Source organism: Aegilops tauschii, chromosome 5, assembly GCF_002575655.3.
Source record: "Aegilops tauschii subsp. strangulata cultivar AL8/78 chromosome 5, Aet v6.0, whole genome shotgun sequence".
NCBI lineage: Eukaryota > Viridiplantae > Streptophyta > Magnoliopsida > Poales > Poaceae > Aegilops > Aegilops tauschii.
In genome coordinates this window covers 97,759,340-97,783,158 of record NC_053039.3, presented here as the reverse complement: position 1 = coordinate 97,783,158, position 23,819 = coordinate 97,759,340, and the positions used below count along the sequence as shown (strand labels likewise).

At 44.3% G+C, this 23,819-nt stretch overlaps 1 protein-coding gene across 1 annotated transcript; it reads right to left on the bottom strand.

The window, feature by feature from the left end:
- Nucleotides 1-2,476: 2,476 nt before the first annotated feature.
- On the bottom strand, nt 2,477-10,697 carry LOC109787073 (ATP-dependent RNA helicase DEAH12, chloroplastic). The gene is made up of 3 exons (XM_020345634.4): nt 9,836-10,697; nt 6,394-9,355; nt 2,477-3,930 (listed from the first exon to the last, which is right to left on the bottom strand). The coding sequence occupies exons 1-3, from the start codon at nt 10,619-10,621 to the stop codon at nt 2,651-2,653; spliced, it is 5,028 nt and encodes a 1,675-aa protein (XP_020201223.1). The 5' UTR covers nt 10,622-10,697; the 3' UTR covers nt 2,477-2,650.
- Between the last annotated feature and the right edge of the window lie 13,122 nt (nt 10,698-23,819).

Sequence of the window (23,819 nt, the reverse complement as noted above, 5' to 3'; positions counted from 1 at the left end):
TCATCAGAACTGATCAGCAGAGTCTGAAATATATACAAGAACAAAAACTCACTGAAGGAATTCAGCACAAGCTTTTGGTCAAACTCCTTGGTTATAATTACACTGTGGAGTACAAACAGGGAAAGAAAAACAAAGTGGCTGATGCACTTTCCAGGGTGCAACACAAAATTCATGCTCTAATAGCTTCTACTATCAAACCTGCCTGGGTAACTGAAGTAGTTGATAGCTACAAAAATGATCAGAGATGCAAGGACCTACTAGCTCAATTGGCTGTCAATCCTGACTCTGTGAACAACTACACTGTTCAACAAGGTGCGCTCAGATACAAAAACAGAATTGTGATAGGAGCTGATAACAGCATCAGAACTAAACTGCTAGCTGTTTTACATAGCTTTGAATTAGGTGGCCATTCAGGACATAGAGCTACATATCAAAGAGTTAAACTTCTCTTCCACTGGCCTGGCATGAAACAATTTATTGTTGATTATATCAAGCAATGCCCTACTTGCCAAATCAACAAAGCTGAACACTGCAAGTACCCTGGGCTGCTCCAACCTCTGCCAGTCCCAGATTTTTCTTGGTGCCACATCAGCATGGATTTTGTGGAGGGTCTTCCTACTTCTCACAACAAGAACATGATTCTGGTTGTTGTGGACAGGTTCACCAAATACAACCACTTTATCCCATTGAAGCACCCCATTACAGCTAATACTGTAGCCAAGGCTTTCACTGATAACATCTTCAAACTCCATGGGCTACCAGCTATGATTGTTACAGACGGAGACAAAATCTTCACTAGCAAGCTCTGGCAGGACCTATTTAAGAAGTTGGGCATCAAGTTACACTTGAGCACTTCTTATCACCCCCAGTCAGATGGTCAGACAGAAAGAGTTAATCAATGTGGAAAATTATCTGAGATGCATGGCTTTCATCCAACCACAAAAGTGGCTCAATTGGTTGTCCCTAGCTGAGTGGTGGTACAACACTAGCTACCGCACAGCTCTCAAGATAACCCTCTTCCAGGCTCTTTATGGCAGACCACCTCATATGTTAGCTGAAACTGCTCTTTATCCTATGGAAGAAATGGAGCATTTCCCTAATGTACTCACTGCTGAACAAACAACAGCACATATTAAAGAAAACCTCTTGAGAGCTCAAACCAGAATGAAACATTATGCTGACAAGAAGAGATCTGAGAGGACCCTGGAAGTTGGCGACATGGTCTACTTGAAACTGCAACCTTACAGGCATACCACTCTCAGCATCCACAAATGTCTCAAGCTGCACTCCAAATTTTATGGCCCATTCAGAGTTATCCAAAAAGTTGGTAATGTGGCTTACAAGCTCCTCCTCCCAGATGATTGCAAGCTACACGATACCTTTCATATGAGCCAGCTCAAGAAGCATATTGGTCCCATGGCAATTCCAAACCCCAAGCTTCCCCTAGTGAAGCCGGATGGAACAATCTTACTAGAGCTATTGAAACGAAAACTTGTTCCGCGTGTACAAGGCAACATCAGCATTCCGGTTGTTCGATGGCTGATCAAATGGAGTAATCTACCTCTGGACGAGGCCACTTGGGAGGATGCCACATTCATACAAAAAGTGTTTCCCAATTTCCAAACCTGAGGACAGGTCTGATCTGCAACAGGGGGAGTTGTCAGGACCCAGGTCACTCTGTCTGAAGTTCAGAACGCTACAATCGGGATTCAGTTAATTCAAACTTCTGGCTAACAGGCGGGAAGCGTCAGGAGCCACCCATCATCGATCGCACGGCCAGGGCATCATCGTACCGCTTCACCGGTTATGATGACCCTACGAGCGTCTGATCTTCATCGTGTGGTTGTGATTGTCCAGGCTGTCGCTGTTCACTTTCCGGCAAAGACCACAGCGACTCTCTCTCTTTTTGTTTTGCTTTTCTCTTCATCTTTACTCTACTTTGTAAGGCTATAAAGCTAGGAGATGGGATCGGGAGTAGGTATCTTGTTGTTGTTAGGGTTTCCCCCTTGCCGCCGCCAGTGTTCCTGGCCGGCTAGAACCTCTGTAACGAGCTAGAACTCGCATAATCATTCCTCTGAATTCGAGTAAAACCGACTAGTTCAGCTCCCCTTTTCTGAATCTTGTTCTTCAGACCACCTGGGTCGGCTAGAACCTCTGTAACGAGATAGAACTCGCATAATCATTCCTCTGAATTCGAGTAAAACCGACTAGTTCAGCTCCCCTTTTTTGAATCCTGTTCTTCAGACCACCTGGGTCTGACAGGCTTCATTGGTTTGGAGAAGGAACTGTGCCCTTATCCAAACCCCCATCTCTCTCATGCACACACTTCGTCAAACCAGCCAAGCAAAGAACTGAACAAGCATGAACTCAAAAACGGAACCATGGAACCAATAAAGTGATTTTAGGGGAACAAAGAATCACCCACGAAGATGTGAGCAATGCTCTCAGTCATCCGTAAACAGAAGTCCCCAAACGCTTTAAGTAAACATGGATGAAATGGTTAAAATATTCTCAACACAGATGTGCACTAGTTATCATCATGCAATTATAACAAGGTTAATATACAGACAGACCAACATCATCACCTTTCTACATTGTATACACAAATATAGTCATTCAGCCAGCATGTGCAAAAATCTACATCCAGGTTCTACACAATGTCCACAAAGGATTGGTGCGCAGACCTGAGATGGCCATAACACTCCTCGCTGCTCCTGAAGTTCGCCAAGCATGCCCAGCAAATGTGGCTGCCGCACCTGCACTCGACATGGTTGCAACCCTCAGATTTCTCGATCGTGTATCCACACGAAGGGCAGTTCTTCACATTCTCCTTCCCTCTGCGCCATTCAAGCAGCGTCGCGTCTGGGTCTTCCTTGTATTGCTTGTAAGCCTCGCAGGACATGAAAGGATGATACTCGAGATGGCACTTGGTGCAGATCTCGACATAGCAAGCCCCGCAGACAAAAGGCTTGGTCTCTGCATCTGGAGCTGCCACTTGGTAGATGGATTGGCAATCGGGTGTCGGGCAGAAGCGATACATTCCTGCTCTAGATTCAACAAATGTCCTCAAGGAAGCTCTGAATAGGTCCTCCAGCTTCTCATTAGACACCAGGTGCTTCAAATCAACTATGAGGAAGGGCTTCTTGCACCCAGTTTTCAGGCAGCAAACAGGGAACCCATCATGAGATTTCATGGCAGATTCACACTGATCCACTAAGCAAGCCCAACAAAACATGTGCCCACATGATTCAAGCTCAAAAGGGTCTTCAGTCTCACACAAGCAAATAGGGCACGCATCCTGCGCCAGCTCATTGTCATCCACCCTTTGCTTATCCTTACTTCCTCCAACACTCCCTGACGGAAGTTGAACCAGGGCATTCTGTTTAACAGAGGTTATCAGCTCAGAGATCATCCCTTCAACCCTTCGCTTATCCTCTTTACTGCCCCAAACTTTAAGTAGATGTCGCTGTTTATGTAACTCAACATTTACTGCAGGCATTTCTTTCTTAAGTCCTTCCAGATCAACTCCAAAGTTCTCTACTGTTTTCTTCATCAAGTCTGGAGGGAGGTTATGGCCACGAAGACTAATTTCCAGGGGCTTCTTCTCAAGGAGCTCTGTAAGTGCGTGCACCAATTTTGTCTCTGCTGTAGCCATCTGATCTTGGTGCCCAAAGACTTTAATATTCAGACTTTGTCTGTCGTAAAGAATGTAAGTACCAGTTTCTTGTTCAATAGATTTCAAATGTACTACACCATCATGGGACATAAGTAGCTGAACTGCACTTATTGTCAGGTCAGGGTGGTTTATAGTGTTGCCTTTCATCAAAATCTCAAGAGGCCTTCTCAAATCTGCTATTGTTTTTGTGGCATTTGCAGTGAGCTTTAACCGGAAAATACCATTATCAGTCTTTTCGAAATTGTAAGACACACCTGTATGAAATAGAAAACTGATTACATCTTCAAACTCACCAGTAGATATAAGCTTAAGCTTTTTGCAGTCTCAAACAACCACACAAACAATATAAATGCGGAAATGAAACTACATAAGATTAGCAGCATAACACTTGTGATTTAGGCTTATCAAGGAGAGGAAGGGGATATCCCTATTTACTAATGTTACAGATTCTTGGATGTATACCTTGGTTGCAGTCTTGCAAGTGATCACAAACATACATGTGTAAACTAGTGTATCTACCAACAAACTCTTGCGGTGATTCTTGAAAATAAATCACATCTGAGCAGAAATAACACATACTCCTGAATTTAACAACAACCAAAAAAAAAAGTTGCATACCAACAGGAACACCAAAAATATTGTATGTACGCATACTACCCCCAATCAAAATTACTTGCCATTTTTAGCCCCTGGAAACAAACAAGGCAGTGATAATAAATGATAATGCATCACTAATATGTCATGTTTACAATTCCTCAATTAAATGACCATCTCTCCTTTAGAGGTGAAAAGGGACAGAACTGACCCTCATTTAGAAGTTTAGCCAACAATAACTCTAATGTAAACTTCTGACAAAATCTGACGCTTTTGCTCGCGCCATATATGTTGGCGTCGAAAAAACTTAGCATTTTTATGGAGCAAACACACATGATAGGCTCAACAGCTGGTGTTGAGTTGTTAGAGCTCAACACCAACATATATGGTGTTGAACCGTGGCCTCCTTTCTTTGACCCACGGGTGAATTAAAAAAGTGAGTGTTGGCTTGTTATATAACAAGCTGCAGTGCTTGGCCTAGAAAGATTCTTCCATACCCAGTAGCAGCGTTCATCCTTTACTCTTTTTTTTCTCTTTTCTTTATTCATGCACGTACAGGTTTAACTTATTTGCAAGCTTCTGCTCCAAGATGGCAATCACTGATGCCTACTCTGCTATTTCACCTCGTGCTACCGGGAAAATCACATGTGGTGGATGGCTTGAGGCAGGCAAAAATGGCAACGAGGAAGGTAACACAGTTCAGCGTCATGCACTCTGGCGTCGAGCACAAACAGCTCAACCCCGGGGTGTATGGCGTTGAACGTGTTTGTTCCACGAAAGTGCTAAGTTTTTTCAAATACCGAAGTGTATGGCCTTGACATAGCCAAGTTCAACACCAAGGAGACTGGCGCTAAGTGGAAGGGTCAGATTTGGTAATAAATAAATAAAAGACTAGGATCATTTTTGGCTGAACTTTTAATTATTTCTGTCAATTCTCACGTTTAACATTGATCCATGGAAACATAGTAGCAGGAATGCATTTAAAGGAGGCGGAGTCAGCATATGAATTTTACATGAAGCAACATGATTTGCAAGGTGTCAGCAGTTGTGGAAGCTCAAATAGTGCAGATAAGTCGTATAATCATGTCTGGAAGAGAATTTTGAGTTTGCTGTGCTCAAGTAAAGTTAACCATTTTATTTGGAGACTAGCAACGCAAATGAATATTCGAAGGAGAGGCGATTATGCGCAATCCCTTATGGAGATGACAAAATGAAGATGGTGACCACCTCTTAAATTGCAAAAAAATTGTGAAAATGTGTTGGCATGCGGTGCTCCTCGAAGAAGAAAAGCTGAATCTCTTGAAGTGCATCTCAGCTAAAGAAACTGTGAAATTTATTTTGGAAAAGATGCAGTGCGGTTATGAAGCTTGCCACTTTCACGTATTTAGTGGTCTGACCACAATAAGGTAACACAGAAGACGCAGTCGAACCAGTCTCTGACTTCCAATTAAGATTTGCAACATACATTTCTGAATCCTTAGAACACCACCAGAATGTGAAAGTGAATATACCCAGATTTGTGAGCTCCGGAAAACCTCCTGTTCTGGAGTGGTTAAAGGTAAACTTTGATGCTTATCTGTCAAACTGTGCATGCTGGTGATAGGGAATTTGCTGTCCGGGATCATCCAGGGGCTTTAATTGCTGCCGGTGAAGGAAGCCTGTCACATGTGGACTTGGAAGCTCAAGCAATGCAGCATGATGTTCATCATGTCACCTCCTTAGGCATGGGCTGAGTTGGCCTGGAGACCGACTGCCTAGAGCTTAAACAAGCTTTGTCTAACACTGGTTATGATTTATCAACATCCGGTGCGCTTGTAAAAGACCTTAAAGAGTGTGTTACTGCTCTCGTTTGATGTGTACTGTACAGAATTTATTCATCGTAAAAGTAACGACGTCACATCTTTCTGCAGCCTTGGGGTGTGATCAGGGTCTAGATGATCGTGTAATTTGGACGGACCATTTTCATGGTGATGTTTGGGGTGTGGTGGCCAGAAATTTAGCCGTGTGCCAAATTTAATGGAATCTATGTGTTCCATTTTTAAAAAAGCAAAGAAAACACATGATTCAAACAATAGAACTGCAAAGAAATTTAAGCAGGCAGAAAATGAGGAATGCAAGCACACCTTTCTGGCTTCGGAAGCTCTCAAGCAGAGAATTAACTTCCTGGCTGATAACATTGTAAACATGTAATGGGCAGGACAGAGTACTATGAAATACATGCTTGCACCGTATCATCTGCCAAGGTTGACAACAAGGAAGAAAGCTTCCTTCAAGATGGTCCAGCGCTCTTGCAGCCTCTCGATGAAGACTTCCATCAAAAGTTATAGTTGCTCTCATCATTGAATTGTTTTCCTCTGGAGGGAAGACTTCAACGCGGAAATTTTGTCCAGGAAAACTCTTGTTTGGCATGAACGAAGAAATTTCTCTAATCAGCGCTTCTTCACATGCAGAAACAGAAGGGCCAATTATGGGTGCTTCCCTGGGCCTGAGCAAACGGGTCCCAAATGCACGCCCCCTGCTTGGGTTACATGGCCATGATAGTCTAGCTCTTACCGCAGGAAATGGTAATCCTCGATTATCAGAAGAACATACTGGAACCACTTTTAATGAGGAACCATGAAACTCTATTCCGTTCAATTTTAACACAGCTTCTTCAGCATCTTCAGGTTTGAGGAATGTAAGCTTCCCCCATTTAGTTTCATCTGAGGCCATCCGAAAGTTCCCAGCTGATTTATGAAAATTAGCGACACCGGGGATCAGACTGCCCACCAAAAAAATAAGCTCCTTGTCATTGATATCATGAGCATTTTGATGGAGAACCTCTACTGTTAGATACCTCTTCCCAAGTTCCAAATGCTTGATTTCAGCACCCGAGCCAAACAATGCAAGAGGAGAACTGCCAGGCCTCCCAGGAAATAATCTTCTCTCGAGGCACTCATTCCTCAACATCTTAGCTTCACACTCCAAAGCACCGTTAACAATGCAAAAGACCTTTTCTATGTCCTGCCTTGTAGCAAATAACACAACTTCATTGTTTTTGAAGTTAATTTCGACTGTTATTCGGTCATCCCTGCATTCTTCCTTGAGATGTGAGATAATCCTGTGTTGATTTTGGCCATATTTGCCACAAAATCTTCGCAATAAATTATGACCAAGCCCACTAATCACTTTTATCTGCAGTTTATGTTTCTCCAGTTGATGAATGAAGGACATGGAATGAACTGAATACAACGCATCATGATCAACAGCAGTTACACATACCAAATACTGATTTGGGATTGATAAGATTTCTGTAAACACCACCCACTCTGGCTTGCTGCCATAATTGAGCAATGAGCATGAGGGATGAAGGTTCACAGCCTGATCTGTCGAAATCACCTGGTAACCAAACTTTTCATGTCCTAAAAACATAGCAAGATTGCCTGTAAGAGATGATAGAATAATTCTCTTTAGCAACTTATCATGCATAGAAGGAACCTCAGGATTCCAACACCAATAACTTGGGACAATAATGTTGAGTTCATGCTTTAGACAATTTTCAAGCTCTGATATAGTTTCCTGGCACTTCCTCATGGTCTTGGCGTTGATGCTGTTCTGCCAGCACCACATATTCCTGTTTCCATTCCCATCCTCCCATTTTTTATAAACAGCGAGTAAAGTGAAGAGATCTCCATCTTGGTGACACAATCGGACCTTCTGAAGGTCAGCTTTATGTTTCTCCTCATTAGTGCCCACTCTACAAAATATGCTGCTAGAATTTGCCATAACAGCAGCTAGAATTACACCTTCCTTCCTCAAACCAGAATCAAAGCAATCAAGCATAATTTTGCCAAGCCTTGGCTCAATTCCCAATTTGACCAGGTAGCGTCCAGTATCAGTCAGCTCAAACAAATTACATTTACATTTGACAGCACCCAATTGTTCAAGGTTCTTCAAAGCCATATTGATTGCTTCTGGATTTGGGGCATCAACAAACTCAAAATTCTGTGCATCCCTAACACCCAAAGCAAGTATTCTCAGAACAGCAGTGCCAAGATGAACTTTCCGGATTTCAGGTTCTTGATGTACTTCCATCATTCTGAAGTGAGATTCAGAGTAAAGCCTGTAACACTTCCCTGCTCCTGTTCGACCGGCCCGGCCAGCACGTTGATTAGCGGAACTTTGGGAAATCCAATTTACTTTCAGCACATTGAGACCACTACTAGGCACAAATCTGCTCTCCTTGGCCAGTCCAGGATCAACAACATACTTCACTTCTTTGATGGTCAGTGACGTTTCAGCCATATTCGTGCAGAAGATAACTTTTCTCTTACCGGGATAGCTGTTGAAAACACGACTCTGTTCTACATGGGAAAGCTTTCCATGCATAGGAAGTACCACAGCACTTGCATCGCTGAAGTTTTCACAGGCCCACTCAACTTCCAGTTGAGATGTCAAAAAAGCAAGTATGGCACCCTCTTCTTCATTCTTGTGAATCACACTTACCACCCTTACAACATCATTGACATAGGAAGCAGTAGCACAAGCATCATTCAGAGAGTTCGGTACAGTATTGAAGGAAGCATCCACTGATACATCTGGGATATATTTAATTTCAACAGGAAAATTTCGCCCTTTAACATGGAATGTTTGACAGCCATAAAAGTATTCAGCTAGTCTATTAGCATCAGCAGTGGCAGACATTATAATGAGTCGCAAATCCACCCTATCAAGCAGCTCCTTCTTTATCAAAGCTAAGAGAAGATCAGTGTTCAAGCTTCTTTCATGAGCTTCATCAACAATAATGTATGAAACGCCATCCAGGCCCGTATCGTTCATGCAGTGATGTAAAAGATAACTATCTGTGCCAAATATGATCTCTGAACTGAAGCCCCGAGAACCGGAAAAGGTTGAACATGACGACACAAAATTGTCTGCATAGCAGCCATTGCTTTCTTCATCTACTCTACGTGCCAACGTTATAGCAGCAATTTTTCGAGGTTGGGTACAGACAATTGAACCGTTGGCAGCAAGACCTGAGTCAGCAAGATACTGAACCAATTGTGTGCTTTTCCCAGAACCAGTTTCTCCAATTAAGATCATAACCTGTAGAGAACAAAGATCCATAACTTAAAACACAAATTTTATGTCATTATTCATGATTTAGAAAAGTAACAAACAAGTGAAACCACATAGGGGGGAAATTGTGGGTAAAGTGCAACGCTGACTACTGAATATTAGACCAAACTACATGATCAAAATGTTGGTACCTCAACGGCAAAAATGCACCTCATAACCTTGTAATGAAGATCATTAGGTGCAGTTCCATTGGAAAAGCTAGAGCAAGAATATTCTGCCAATACTACCGATATTTAAAATCACAAGAGATGACTCAGATTAACTTAACCTACATAAGCAAAGTTAAAACTTAACAGCGCATTGCAAAATTATAATATATACACAACAAAACTCCATACACTGCTTTTCCACTATGGTTCTAACTACTAAGCATAAAAGTCTGGCTCACACTGCATTGTAGATTTGCAAACATCACAAATATAACTGCAAAGAACTCGTAAAACTCGCCTGGTTAGCGAATATGTGATTGAGAATTTTTCTACGGTATGCATAGATTGGTAGTCCCTCGTTGAGCCGCCTGCACTCGCGCAGCATCATCGTGTGCACCCTCGCAAAATCCACATCATCACCTTCCACAATCCCAAACAGATCAACCCCCTCCTCCTCTTCATCCGTCCCACTTAGCATCGCACGACGTATCGACATCATTGCTGCTTTATACTCGGCAATTTTAGCGTCTAACAAATCCTTGTCAGCCTCCAGCGTTTTCCTCTGGAGATTTAGCTGATCGAAGTCACGGAGGTTACTGCGGCGGACGCGCAGGCGGTGCTTGACAGACTGGACGGAGGCTGCGAGCTGAGATGAGCGGGCGGCTAAACGGGAAACGAGGTCGGAGTCGAGGAGGCGGGAGGCGTGGGAGGCGAAGAGCGAGGAGATTAGGGGGAATGCCTTCGCGGCGAGGGCGGCGTCGGGGAGGTACGGGGTGAGGAGGTGGCGACCCTCGAGGCGGAGCGACCAGAGGTCACGCGCGGCGGCCGCGGCCGCAGGGAGGGAGCGGAAGAGGAGGCGAGCGGCGTGGCGGCCGGAGGAGAAGACGGAGAGGCTGTCGGGGCGGAGGCCGGCGACGAGCGCGTCGACCTCCGTTGCGGGCGGGGAGGAGAAATCGGGGCCCGCGCGAAGGAGGAGGATCGCGGCGGACTGCGGGTGCGGTTGGCGGTGCTGCTGTGAGCGGTGCGGCGGTAGCGGACCCCGATCCGGCGGGCGGAAGGGGCGGTCGGCGTGAGATCGAGCCATGGCGGCAGCGGAGGGGTTTGCGAAGGTTTTGGTCGGTGGTCGGAATCGGACGGAATGTTTGTCAGGCACCTCAGACTTCTTTTTTTATCTGCTTTGCCAAAAAGCGCAGTCCAGTGCCACTTCACGAAACGGCAGTTGATTTCTGGACCGTGCGATTCGACCCAGAGAAGGCAACAAGGCAGAGTGGAGCCACGCGGCTGGTGGCGACGGTGAAAATCTTCATCGTGCAAAGGGTTAGGGTTGAAGGGTGGGAGGTTCTAGGCGACGGAGAAGATGACGAGGACGTAGAAGGCTAGATGGATGATAGGGGCGGCAACACAACCGACGGTGGTGGCGGGGCGAAGAGGGGTGGGAGAGACAATGATTAGACTCGTAGAAAGTCTAACCGTTGAATAAGTGGAGAGTTGTCGACATCCCTTAATATTATGTATTAGAATTAGGGTTTTGATTTCATCTTCTGCCCCCATCCGTCTCATAATATAATATGTTTTTACAAGCTAACATAGCTTATGAAAACGTCTTATATTATGAAACAGAGGGAGTATCTATTAATCTTCATAACTATAGCATATATATGTAAGAATATATGTAAAGTTGGCTAGATATGTTTGTTGTGGTGCATAAATCAATCCATTATTATTATTGTTTCGTGAAAAGAGACAACACATCAAGCTAGCTAGCTAGATAAGTCCATACTTCTTTTAACAAGGATGGGAACCCAAAAGTCCTAGAAGCTATCATTTTCTTGCATAAAAGTTACAACACTGCATAAAGGACCCTAAAAGGTACATAAATAACAACAAGCTCGTTCCTGATGCAACTAGGAGCCTCAATAGCACGATAATAACCTAATTGAGTCTTAATGCACACAATTGCCTCATTGAAGACTCGGTTGCCAAGGTCTCTGACACATGCCTTGTCGGCGACGGGGAGATTTTTGGCGATCAAGAAGATGGGAGCGTAGAAGGGCTAGATGGATGGTGGGAGCGCCGACAAAAGTGGTGGTGGTGCGGTTGGTTGAGGGTGGGGTGGCGACGCGAAGAGAAGCCACAGTGACGCCAATCACTAGTGGGCGAGACAATGTTCCTACTATCGTAGAGAGTCGGATAGTTGAAGATTAATGGAGGCACCATCAGCTGTGTAAGAATGTTAAGTTAGTCAATATGACCCATGTAATTTATTAAGTGATTCTAATTATAGCGTTTGGTGTGATGGTTGGTGAATATTATGGATTTGAATTAGGGTTTCAATTTCCTTCTATGTATTATAATCTTCCTATTATGGCGTATATGCAAAAGAATATATGTGAAGCTGGCTAGGTATGTTTTCCGCGGTGCATAAATCAATCCATTACTATTTTTTTCTTCAAAAGAGGCAACACATTAAGCTGGCTAGCTAGGTATGGCTCTTCTTTTATTAGTGGAAGTGGTGCATTTCTTTACAAGGGAGAGGCCCATGGTCATCTCGTCTAAGGTCTAAAATGATGAAAAGCCTATCATCTCTTGAACTACCTAATCTGATAAGCTTGAACATGGTCCAAGGAGTTCTAACAGGGAAATACTTTGAGCCAGCTCAACATCTACATATTTTAACATGGATAGGAACCCAAAGGTTCTACAAGCTGGCATTTCCTACAAAATTGTTACTACTATGCATAAAGGACCCTAAAAGAAAAATATATGACAACAAGGTCCTTTCGTTTTCCAACTAGGACCCCAAATAGCATAGAATAACGCAGTTGAATCCTAATGCACACAACAAACTCACTCGAGACTCGATCGCCACCGTCTCTCACACATGCTTTGCCAAGGATGGGTGGTTTTAGGTGATCAAGAAGATGATGGGCATAGAAGGTCTAGATGGATGGCAGGATCAGTGATAAAACTGACAGTAGTGGGGGTTGGTTGAGGATGGGACGACTATGACGCCAATTGTGGATGGTAGAGACAATGCTTAGACTATTAGGGAGTCAGATAGTTGAATAGGAGAGAGCTACCATCACACATGTAAGATGCTTAGGTATTTAGTATGCCACGTGTAATTTATTGAGTGATTCTAACCAAAGCATTTAGTGTGATGGTTGGTAAATATCATGGATTGGAATTAGGGTTTTAGTTTCCTATGTTATCTATTAATCTTCGTAAGTATGGCATATATGCAAAAGAATATATGTGAAGCTGGCTAGGTATGTTTGTTGCAATGAGTAAATCAATACATTACTATTCTTGTTTCATGAAAAGAGGGATCACATCAAGCTGGCTATCTAGCTAAGTACATACTTCTTTCTAACAAGGATATGAACCCTAACTTCCTAGAAATCGACATTTTATTGCAAAATTATTACAACACTGCATAAAGGACCTTGACAGAAACAACAAGTAGGAGCCTAAGCAGCACAATAATAACGCAATGGGGTCCTAATACACACATCAACCTAATCAAAGAATCATTATCACCATCTCTGACACATGCATTGCCGATGATGGGGAGGTTTTAGGCGGACAAGAAGATGCCGGGGGAGTAGAAGGGCTAGACGGATATGGTAGGAGCGACAAAAAGCCGGTGGTGATGGCGGTTGGTTGAGGGTGGGGTGGCGAGCCGAAGCTAAGTGGAGCCACCTTCAAGCGTGTAAGAATGTTTAGATATTCACTATGACTCATGTAATTTATTAAGTGGTTCTATTTAAAACATGTAGTGTGAACGTTGATGCTTACTATGGATTACAGAATTTTAATTTCCTCTTATGTCTATTAATCTTCATAATTATGGTGTATATGCGAAAGAATATATGTGAAGCTATCTAGGTCTATTTGCTGGAGCACATGAATCAAGCCATTACTATTCTTGTTTTGTGAAAAAAGGCAAGACTTATGTGTGCAAGCGGTACTACCGTTGGCCATGGGACGGTACTACCATTTTAAACGGTACTAGCGGTACTACCACTAGGGGGGTGTACTATCGGCCTCCTGCCATTCTCAGTACCCAGGCGGTACTACCGCTCCAGACCAACGGTACTACCACTGGGGAGTACTACCGGCCTCCTGCCATTCTCAGTACCCATGCGGTACTACCGTTGGGTCTAGGGCGGTACTACCCCTAACCTATGGTACTACCACTTCGACATATACCGGAGGGTTAAGTGCATGGGTATGGGGAGTTCTAACCCCCCATACCCATTCACTTCCTCTCCCCACGTCTTCTACCCTCGCAGGAGACAAGAACTGCCATGGTTGTCGCTCTCGGCACACCGATTCCGTGTCATCTTCCACATTTCCGTCCAGTGGGATTGATCCCCACCATCTCCTCTTGCCATGGACGCCGGTATTGCCCCTGTTTCTCGCTCCTATGGTTCTCTCTTTGAATCTAGGTTCTAGGGCAATGCGTGTTGTGTTAATCGATTTTTGGCTAAATCGTGGCATGTTTAGGGCATGGAATGGCTGCTAGATAGGAGATTCAAAGTTTTATTGGAGAAATTTTGAATTTGGCACTTTCGGTACTACTGGATCTAGCGGCAGTAATGCGCCTGTTCTTCAGGCGGTACTACTGCTCTACCCAGAGCGGTACTACCGCCGCTAGGTCACGGTACTACCGCTTGAACTGCCACCTTGAACTTTCTTCCAACATTGCTTCTTGTCTTACTTTTGATTCCTTTGGCTTATGAAATGCTTTTACACCTGCTTTCCCTTGTGCTCTTTTGCTTTGGTCGGGTTGTAGTGGCTCCGGACCGTATCAGTCACGTCGCAAGAATCCAGAGCGCGAGACTTCCAAGCATCACCATACTGGTGATGCAACAGAGGGTTCCGGTGCTCAGGGCAGACAGAGGTAGAGCACAAAGTCAGTTGCCAGCAAACCGAAAGAGAAGACCGAGTCAGTATCTGAGATGACCAGTAAGGAGTTCTGGGAGTACCATCAATGCAACCCCTACCGTCATCCTCAGGACCCTTCTCTTATCAATTGTCCCTTGTAGACTAGGGAGTAGGCATCCATATTTCTTGAGGTGCTCAAGCGCAAGAAGAATCTTTTTGTGCAGACCGAGTCTATTGATCTTCATCACATGGATCTGGATCTGGCATATTTTGGAGAGGCTCTTGCACTCTGTGCTCAGTTTGGTATTGTCAAGATCATCACCTTCAACAAGGATTTTGACCCAGAGCTTGTGGCCCAGTTCTATGCCACGGTGCACTTTGGTATAGATGATGATAGGACTCTCACATGGATGACTCATGGGAGGGAGCTGCGTGCTACATGGAAGACCTTCATGAACCGTCTTGGCTATGGTGATGAGGGGCTTGAGAAATCTCTTGGTCCTCGCCCTCATAAGGAGTCTGCTGCCACCCACAAGTCCAAGTTGATTCGATACCAGAGTAAGAGGAAGACTACCAGGGGAGAGGTCACTGAGTTGATTCTGTTTCTAGTTAGTACATATAGGTCAAAAGACCAACTCAGACCAAATACCCAATCTTGTTAGTGTCTTAGGAGCGTGCGGTAACGAGCAGAGACTCACGATCATGTGACCCCATCGCCCCATCTCGTGGACTTACGACAAGGGCCCGGAATGCCCGGCCGTGCCACGTAGAGATCTCGCGGGTACCCTCCAGGTCAACCCGACAACACATCAACTCGCGGGTACCCTCATGGTCAACCCGACTCGCAAGAGACTGTTGGGAACTCAGGTCCACCTCTACCGAGGTGGTACTGCCCGTCCCTCCAGTGCTGCAGTAACAACAACTTTTGCGGGTACCCCTCGGGGCCGGCCCATCTTTAACATGGTTATGGAGGTAGAGTCTAAGTAACCGTGTGTCCAAAACAGCAAGGGGGGAACCCAAGCAATCACCCTCGATGGATTCCCACTCGATGTAACCGTTAAGGTGGACTTGGAGGAATCACCCTCGATGGTCCACACTTGAGGGGTTGCACGACAGAGTCATTATCAGGAGTGGTGAAGGAGGAATCAGCTTCGAAGACCACGACCGATTAACTACACTACAGAGTCAACATTAGAAGTGCTATACGCGGTATCGCCCTTGGCACTCGATAGTAACTCTGCAGAGTCGAGCAACTAAGGGGGTGTGATGTGATGTGTTGCGCTCTGGACGCCGATCACATTGATTGAGTCATCAAACATAAAGCAGGGGCAACTGGGATAAGGTGAGGGGTCATTGGTGGATCACTAACCAACCTATACTAAGCAGTTGAGGATAAGCAGGTAAGATAACAATTGCATGTTACAAAATCAGTCTATGCAAGCATAAGAGAGAAGGGAAATGGGCGATATCGGAATGATCAAGGGGGTTTGCTTGCCTAGAAGCTCTGCTGAAAAGGAAGAAGGGTCGTCGGTGACGTAGTCGAACAAAGGGGCATCGGCAGCAGTCGCACGGTCTATCGCAGAAGAAAGAGGAGGGAGAAACAAATAAATAACGGGCAAACAAAAAGTACACAAAGCATGACACGACAATACGCGGTGCTAGGGGTGACGTAACGCAATGTTACACGTTGAAGACGGAGAGGGATCCCAGCATTTGACAGATTCTGGACAGATGAAAGAGAGGGACGGTTCCATGTTTTCTATGTTGGGTGCATGTGGCAGGTATGTGGATAGCGTATTCAGATTTGTCATAATTTTCTGATCGATTTTCATATATAAATTATTTTATATTAATTTTCAAAGTTTTAAGTATTTTCTAAATTTTTTGGAATTAATATTAATTCGAAAATAAAAAAGCAAAAGGCTACATGCACCCAAAAGTGTACCCAGCCAGAGTGCTACAGAAGCTGACAAGTGGGGCCAGGTGCTGAGTCAGTAGTCGAGTCAATAGTCAACAGATTGACTATTGACTGGTCAAACCAGATCAGTGGGTCCCACTGGTCAGTGAGACAATATATTAAACAGGTTTTGTTTAAACTAGTTAATTAGTTAGGGCCCATTTGTCATACACCGACTCTTAACTAAATTAGTTATTTAGGTTAATCAAAACAGGTGGGGCCCGAGGGCCAGTGGGGGCTTTTCTTTTAATTTGTGCTAATGAGGCGGCTAATGGCCTGGGGGCCACTCGCAGTGACACGGGGGTGGCTTAGTTGCACGCGCGCCGACGGCGAGATTCCGGCAAGGCAGAACACTGGGCACCATTTCGCTTGCTACGAGCACCAGAAGAATGAGCGCGTCGGCGCGCATCAGTTGGGGCTAGCGGTTGGTGCAGGAAGTGCTATGTTGGATGCCGGCGACGAGGTCCCGTGGCAGCCGAGGCAAGAGCTCGACGGATTTGGCAAAGCAAGAAGAGATCGAGCGAGCAAGGGGGTCAGGCGACATCCTGGGGCCTCCGCGAACACGAGGGTGGCCGCCTTTCGTACGATGGTGAACTACAATGGCGACAACGAGCTCGGCTGTGGCGGCATGGCCACGGTGGTGCTCGGAGCTCGCGGAAAGGGCAACTACGGCACGGGATTGAGCTAATGAGGGCGGGGGGAAGGTCGAGAAGCTCACGGCGGGTCGGTAGGGTGGTACAACGCGCTCGGGGGAGGTTCGAAGATGGCGATTCAACGGTGGGATCCACGGTGGCCGAACGGAAGAAATTGAGGTGGACATCGACGGTGCAGGCCCCCGGCTCCGATCTAGGGGTGTAGGCGACAAAGACGAGGACGATGGTCCTCGTGGGCACCAGATGATGACTAATGGTGGTCGGTGGCCATGCCAACGGGCCGGCGCGGCGACGGGCACGCTTGGAGGAGTTGGCCTGAGAGGGAAAGGGGCGAGAGAGAGGAGGGGGTTCGAGCTAGGGTTTGCTAGGGGGCAGAGGGGGGTTCGAGGTGTGCTTAACCATTGCGGGGCACCGGCGGATGGTCGATGATATGTCTCCAACGTATCTATAATTTTTAATTGTTCCATGCTGTTATATTATCATTCTTGGATGTTTTACAATAATTTTATAGCAACTTTATATCATTTTTTGGGACTAACATATTGGCATAGTGCCCAGTGCCAGTTGTTGTTTTTTGCTTGTTTTTTACTTTGCAGAAAATCAATACCAAACGGAGTCCAAACGCAGCGAAACTTTTTGGAGATTTGTTCTGGACCAGAAGACACCTGTTGGGCCAAAAAAGTACCAGATGGGGGCTCTGAGGGGAGCACAACCCACCAGACCGCACTTGGGGGCCCAGGCGCGCCCAGGTGGGTTGCACCCACCTCTATGGCCTCCCACACCGCCTCTTTGCTCTATAAATACCCCAATATTCTAGAAACCTAAGGGGAGTCGACGAAAATCAATTCCAGCCGCCGCAAGTTCTAGAAACCACATATACAATCTAGACACCATCACGGAGGGGGTTCATCATCCTCATTGGTGCCTCTCCGATGATGCGTGAGTAGTTCATTGTAGACCTACGGGTCCGTAGGCAGTAGCTAGATGGCTTCCTCTCTCTCTTTTGGTTCTCAATACAATGGTCTCTTGGAGATCTATTTGATGTACTCTCTCTATTCCTAAATATAGGGTGTATAGTTTTTGGCACGGAAATTAAAGAACACACGTGGAGGGAAAATTTCACAAGTGTTGGGCGAGATTACACCTGAATAATTGACATGAGAAAATAGAGGAGCTTGACTAATATAAGGAAATGTAATCAAATCCCTAAACAAATTATCCAAACAAGTGGTGTAACACAATACACCTTATATTTTGGGGTTTTTTTTCAAAAATCTATACACCTTATATCAAGAAACGGAGGGAGTAACTCTTTTTGCGGTGTGTTTGTTGGGATCCGATGAACTTTGAATTTATGATCAGATCTATGTTTTTATCCATGAAAGTTATTTGAGTCTTTTGATCTCTTATATGCATGATTACTTATAGCCTCGTATTTCTTCTTTGAATCTTTGGTTTAGTTAGGCCGACTAGATCAATTTTTCTTGCCATGAGAAGAGGTGCTTTGTGATGGGTTCGATCTTACGGTGCTCGATCCCAGTGAGAGAAGGGGAAACGACACGTATGTATCGTTGCTATTAAGGATAATAAGATGGGGTCTATTTCTACATAAATAGATCTTGTCTACATCATGTCATCATTCTTATTGCATTACTCCGTTTCTCCATGAACTTAATACACTAGATGCATGCTGGATAGCGGTCGATGTGTGGAGTAATAGTAGTAGATGTAGGCAGGAGTCGGTCTACTAATCTTGGACGTGATGCCTATATAATGATTATTGCCTGGATATCGTCATGATTATTTGAAGATCTATCAATTGCCCAATAGTGATTTGTTTACCCACCGCATGCTATTTTTCTCGAGAGAAGCCACTAGTGAAATCCACGGCCCCCGGGTCTCTTCTTTATTATATTTGCCTTCGAGATATGTTTTTATTCGCTTTTATTTTCAGATCTATATTTCCAAAAACCCAAAAAACACCTTGCCGCACTTTATTTTATTTTGCATTTATTCGCGATCTATTTATCAAATCTAACATATTTTATCCCGTCAACTCGACAATTTCTGGCACCGTTACCCGAAAGGGATTGACAAGCCCTTTAACACGTCGGGTTGCAAGTATTTGTTCTTTGTGTGCAGGTACTGTTTACGTAGTGTTGCGTGATTCTCCTACTGGTTCGACAACCTTGGTCTCATCACTGAGGGAAATACCTACCGTCATTGTGCTACATCATCCCTTCCTCTTTGGGGAAATACCGACGTAGTTCAAGCTGCAATCAGTCGACACGGGCGAGAGCTGCGCGTGGACGGCTGCGTGTGCCCGGCGAGTGCCATCATTCCTGCCTCTGTCGAGAGGTGATGGAAAGGCCGAGGCGATGGCCCAGGCCTGGTACACTGCAAGCTGGGCCTAAGTGCCCAGTGTGGTTTCTTTTATTTTTAACTTTTCTTTACTGTTTTAGTTTTTATATTTCTGTTTGCATTTATTTTTAAATAGCAATTGACTTTTGCATAATATGGAACTTGGTCCAAAATTAGTGTTGCACTTTTAGGAACTGCCACAAAAGTTTTTTTGGGGAGGGGGGGGGGGTTATTTAAAACAGTTTGGAATTTATTTAAATTAAAAGGTAATTAAACTATTAATTTGGCCCCCTGTTTTAATTATTTTAGGGCATTTAAATATTTTATAAAATGCTGGTTTTGATTTTATAATTGCTTTGGGATTATTTGCAATAAGATGAACACTTTTGTTTTTTTTGAAGAAGTTTTATTTTCCTCACTATTTGAATTTTGAATTAAAATGGATTTTGGATCTTAAATGACTAATGGCAAGTTAATGATGATGACTTGGCATAATTAGAGGAGGTCACTGTAGCTTTGTTAGTGGGGGTGTTACAGTGTGTATGGTGTGATACATACATTATTCCTTACCTATCTTATTATGTCGTATTATCTTAGTATGTGATGTTATGCTTTTATTGTGCCCTTGTATCTTCATCCTCACGTGCTATTGCTTGCAATAATGCTTAGTTTCATATTATGTTTATTGCAAGTATTGCCTTGTCTACAAAATATAGGGGGAGTGTTGATCCTAGTGTGTGTTCTTTGGATTCCAAAAGCATACTCAAATAGTGCACACATCTAGGGGAGCTCGTATATATTTTGTAGATGTTGGGTTTGTTGCATATCATTCCTTGATATCTCTTGTGCAAATCTCGTGTTGTCAGCGATTCATCAAAAAGGGGGAGATTGTTCGGGCATATTTCTCTCAAGTAGTTTTGGTGATTGATGACAATGCAATTTGCGGACTAACTGTGTGCATTGAGCATTTTAGATATTATCACAATTGGAACAAGACGGTTTATTTCCCCTCGGCAGTTAAGAGCAAAGATGCGGTTGTTTTCGATGTTTCTTTTTCGGTGGATTTGAGTCGTAGGAAAACCATACTATTAAGAGAGGGTCCGCACTGGAAAGTTTTGGGTGGAATCAACACGTACACATACTCATATGCACCCACATACCTTCCTCGTAACATTGGAGTCTTACTATTTTTCTCCCTTGGGTGTTTTTGAAGCACATAGCAGTAGTACCGCCCTGGGCAGCGGGTAGTAAGACTTGAGCGGTACTTCTGCAGTCCAGTGCTGCGGGCACTGCCGCTTGTCACTACAAAAAAACACTTCCATGATGATACGTGTTTGTCACAGTAGGTCATGTTTTTTGTCATGCATGTACATCCATGACGATTTTATGACAGAATCAATATAGTCATACATGTGCTGTCGTAGAAGTGTTCCATGACAATACCAAAATTATCATCATGGAAGTGTCCACTTCCATGATGATAAATGACCCGTCATGGAAGTGCTTTTGTCAAGCGTAACCGACACGTGGCATCCACCGTAACGGGTCGCCGTTAAGCTATCGGGTTCTGGTTTGGATCTGATAACCCGTTAACAGCCCGGACCAATGGGGATTTTCCACGTGTAAAATTCTCAATGGCCAGAGGAACATGCCGGCTTAGCGTTGGGACAGATGTCATCCACTCATTGGACGGGAGGCGCCTATGATACACCGACACGTGGCACGACCCAACAGAGGCCCATTCAGGTGAAAAGGCCGGCCCATTTGACTTGGTCAAAAGGTAGCGGGCTGGCCCACGGAAAGCCTGTTAAAGGCATGTTCGCATATAGCCCATTTACAGCCCGCTAACTCACGGCCCGTTATAGCCTATCCGAATTAGGCCTAGTAGCGTCATCTGGGCCGTCCAATATGATTCCAGCCCGTTGTAACTTCCGGCCCATGTATGGCCCATGATGTCTTTCGGCCCATACAAGGCCCTTTGTAACTCTGGGCCCATTAAAGGCCTGGGGTGAAACTGGCCCATAATGAATAGTGTATCGCTTTATACCCATTAATGGTCCATTACTCCATTGGCCCGTTTTCCAGCCCGTGTTAACTTTCGGCCTTCTAAGGGCCCACTTATTCTTGGGCTCATTTCCAGCATTCGGTTACTTACGGTCCGTTACTGGCCTTTTCCGCTTGTGGGCCAAATTCAGCCTATAGTTACAGTGGGCCTATTTGTGGCCCATTAACTCGTTGGGATGTTTTCATAGCGTCATCAAATACGGCTCATTAACGACCCATGATGCATGTCGATAGAATTAAGCCCGCTATACATTTCGGCCTATTAACGGCCCGTTATGGTCGGGCATAAACAAACGATTTCCACTCTAGCCTGTTTATGACCCATTTTAGTACGGCCCATGTTAGGCCAATCGATCATACGGCCCGTAGAAGGCCCATTGATTATACGGCCCGTAGAAGGCCCATGGATCCTACGAGGCCCATGGTCACTACAACAGGTAGCAGGACCATGGTTACAATGGTCCGTATGTTGCCCATGGTTATTGTGGCCTAGTTATAAAAAATAGGTTATTGTGGCCACTAGAAAAACGCGAAAAAGAATTGCAGTGACTACAAGCAAACAACTAACAAGAAAATAAGGAAATAAATGAGCAAGCAACTAACGCTAGGCTATTACAGCTATTACACATATTACATCCACTGGGCATCAAAGTTCGCCACCAATGCAAATATAGGGAACAAAGCAGTATATTACATACACTGGCCATCTAAATTGGCCACCAGCGCAAATAAACGCGGCAGCAAAATAAATCCATAACTGACACAACTTTAGAAGAGCTCAAGAAACGTTATCCTGGGTATCCACCATGCTGGCAACAAGCTTAGCAAACTTATTAGCTTTCTCCTATTTGGCGCTAAAAGCATCCAACAGTTGCTATTGCACCAGAAAGTATGCATCTGAATTCTCCAGGGTCTTCAGCAGTCCTTCGGCTTCTTGTGGCAGCACAACTGATCGATGTCTTTCAGCTTGTAGTTGAGACTCAAGAAACCGAACACTACACCCAGACAGGACTTTGAGGTTGTATCACTGTCTTCAAGATAGTTTTCCTTAGCTGTTTTATCAGCTTTGTTGGGGACCAACAAGGATGTCTCACTATCCTGAACCTTATCTACATTACTTCCTCTACCATTGCTTAATAAGGTACTCTTCCCCAATATTCTGTCAGCATTCTAAAAGAAGAAACAAGCAGACACATAACAGGTTTAGCATGTAGTGTATGAAACTCATTTCGGTGAAACAGTTCAGTAGTAAGGTGGACAGGATTAAACTACCAAGTCTTCTATTGCCATGTAGTACATAATAAAAGCATCAAACAAACATATATCTATGTCCTATGGTCACTGCATTGTCTTGCCAAATCAAAATAGAGACACAGTTCAAATCATATCAGTTCAAGACAAAGCAGCATTGAAAGAATACAAGTGTGGGAAACTACACGGCACAACAATATTTTAAATGGGTACCACGGGTATACATGTACAACAATACTATTGGCTCTCTTGTGATGCTAGTAATGTGCATCATATGAGAAGTCAACTGTATACATAGTTGAAATTGAAATCAACAGAGCAATTTAGAAGAGAAAACCTGTTAAAGAAACATGCTTAAACATACCTGTTGTGCCATTGGTGTTTTGATTGGATCCTTCAATTTAAAAATAAGTTTGTATGAGTAAATACAATGATACAAGAGCAAAGCAGTATGCACCATAGCAATGGAATCCTAAATGAGAACAGTTGTTCTTTAGGTTTAAGCACTTGTTCTACACGAACAGAGTACAGTAAGATGCAGGCATATAGTACTTCAAAATGAAAAATGAGCTCATAGACGGGACTAGTACAGAACATGGCGTTCCTAGTCAACATCCCATAAATGTGTCTCAGGAGAACGTAAGGGAATTTGATGAGTTTCTTTGACAGTGAAGTACGTTTTCTTCAGGTAATTCCGATAGTGCCACCAAGCATTCTTGAAGATAGCAGAGGTATTAGCACAGGTTACCTCATCCTGAGTTTCCGAATCGGTCCTTCTCTCTAGAAAAAAATGGGTACATTTGTTGTATTATAACCAGCATGGAGGTAGAATGTATGGGACAAAGCAAAGTAATTGCCATGAATAACATTACTTACACATAACTCCTGGACAAACACGTGCAACTGGCATTTTCCTTCATCTTCAGTATAATATTTCCATGATGGGAAGATACGCACATAGGATTTAACAACATCAAATGCGATAGATGCTAAACTACGAATGGCTGGTTGTGCTTCATCCACTGGAGTAGGTGTACTAACTGGTGGAGTTGGGGTTCTCCGTGGTAGTACTAGCACTTTGGGCATTGGAGCTGCCTGATGCGGCT

Coding starts and splice junctions, on each gene's coding strand:
- LOC109787073 (XM_020345634.4), bottom strand. CDS start 10,621: ATGGCTCGATCTCACGCCGACCGCCCCTTCCGCCCGCCGGATCGGGGT. Junction 9,356..9,835: donor ATCACATATTCGCTAACCAG/GCGAGTTTTACG, acceptor TGTTCTCTACAG/GTTATGATCTTAATTGGAGA. Junction 3,931..6,393: donor GAGCTTCCGAAGCCAGAAAG/GTGTGCTTGCAT, acceptor TATTTCATACAG/GTGTGTCTTACAATTTCGAA.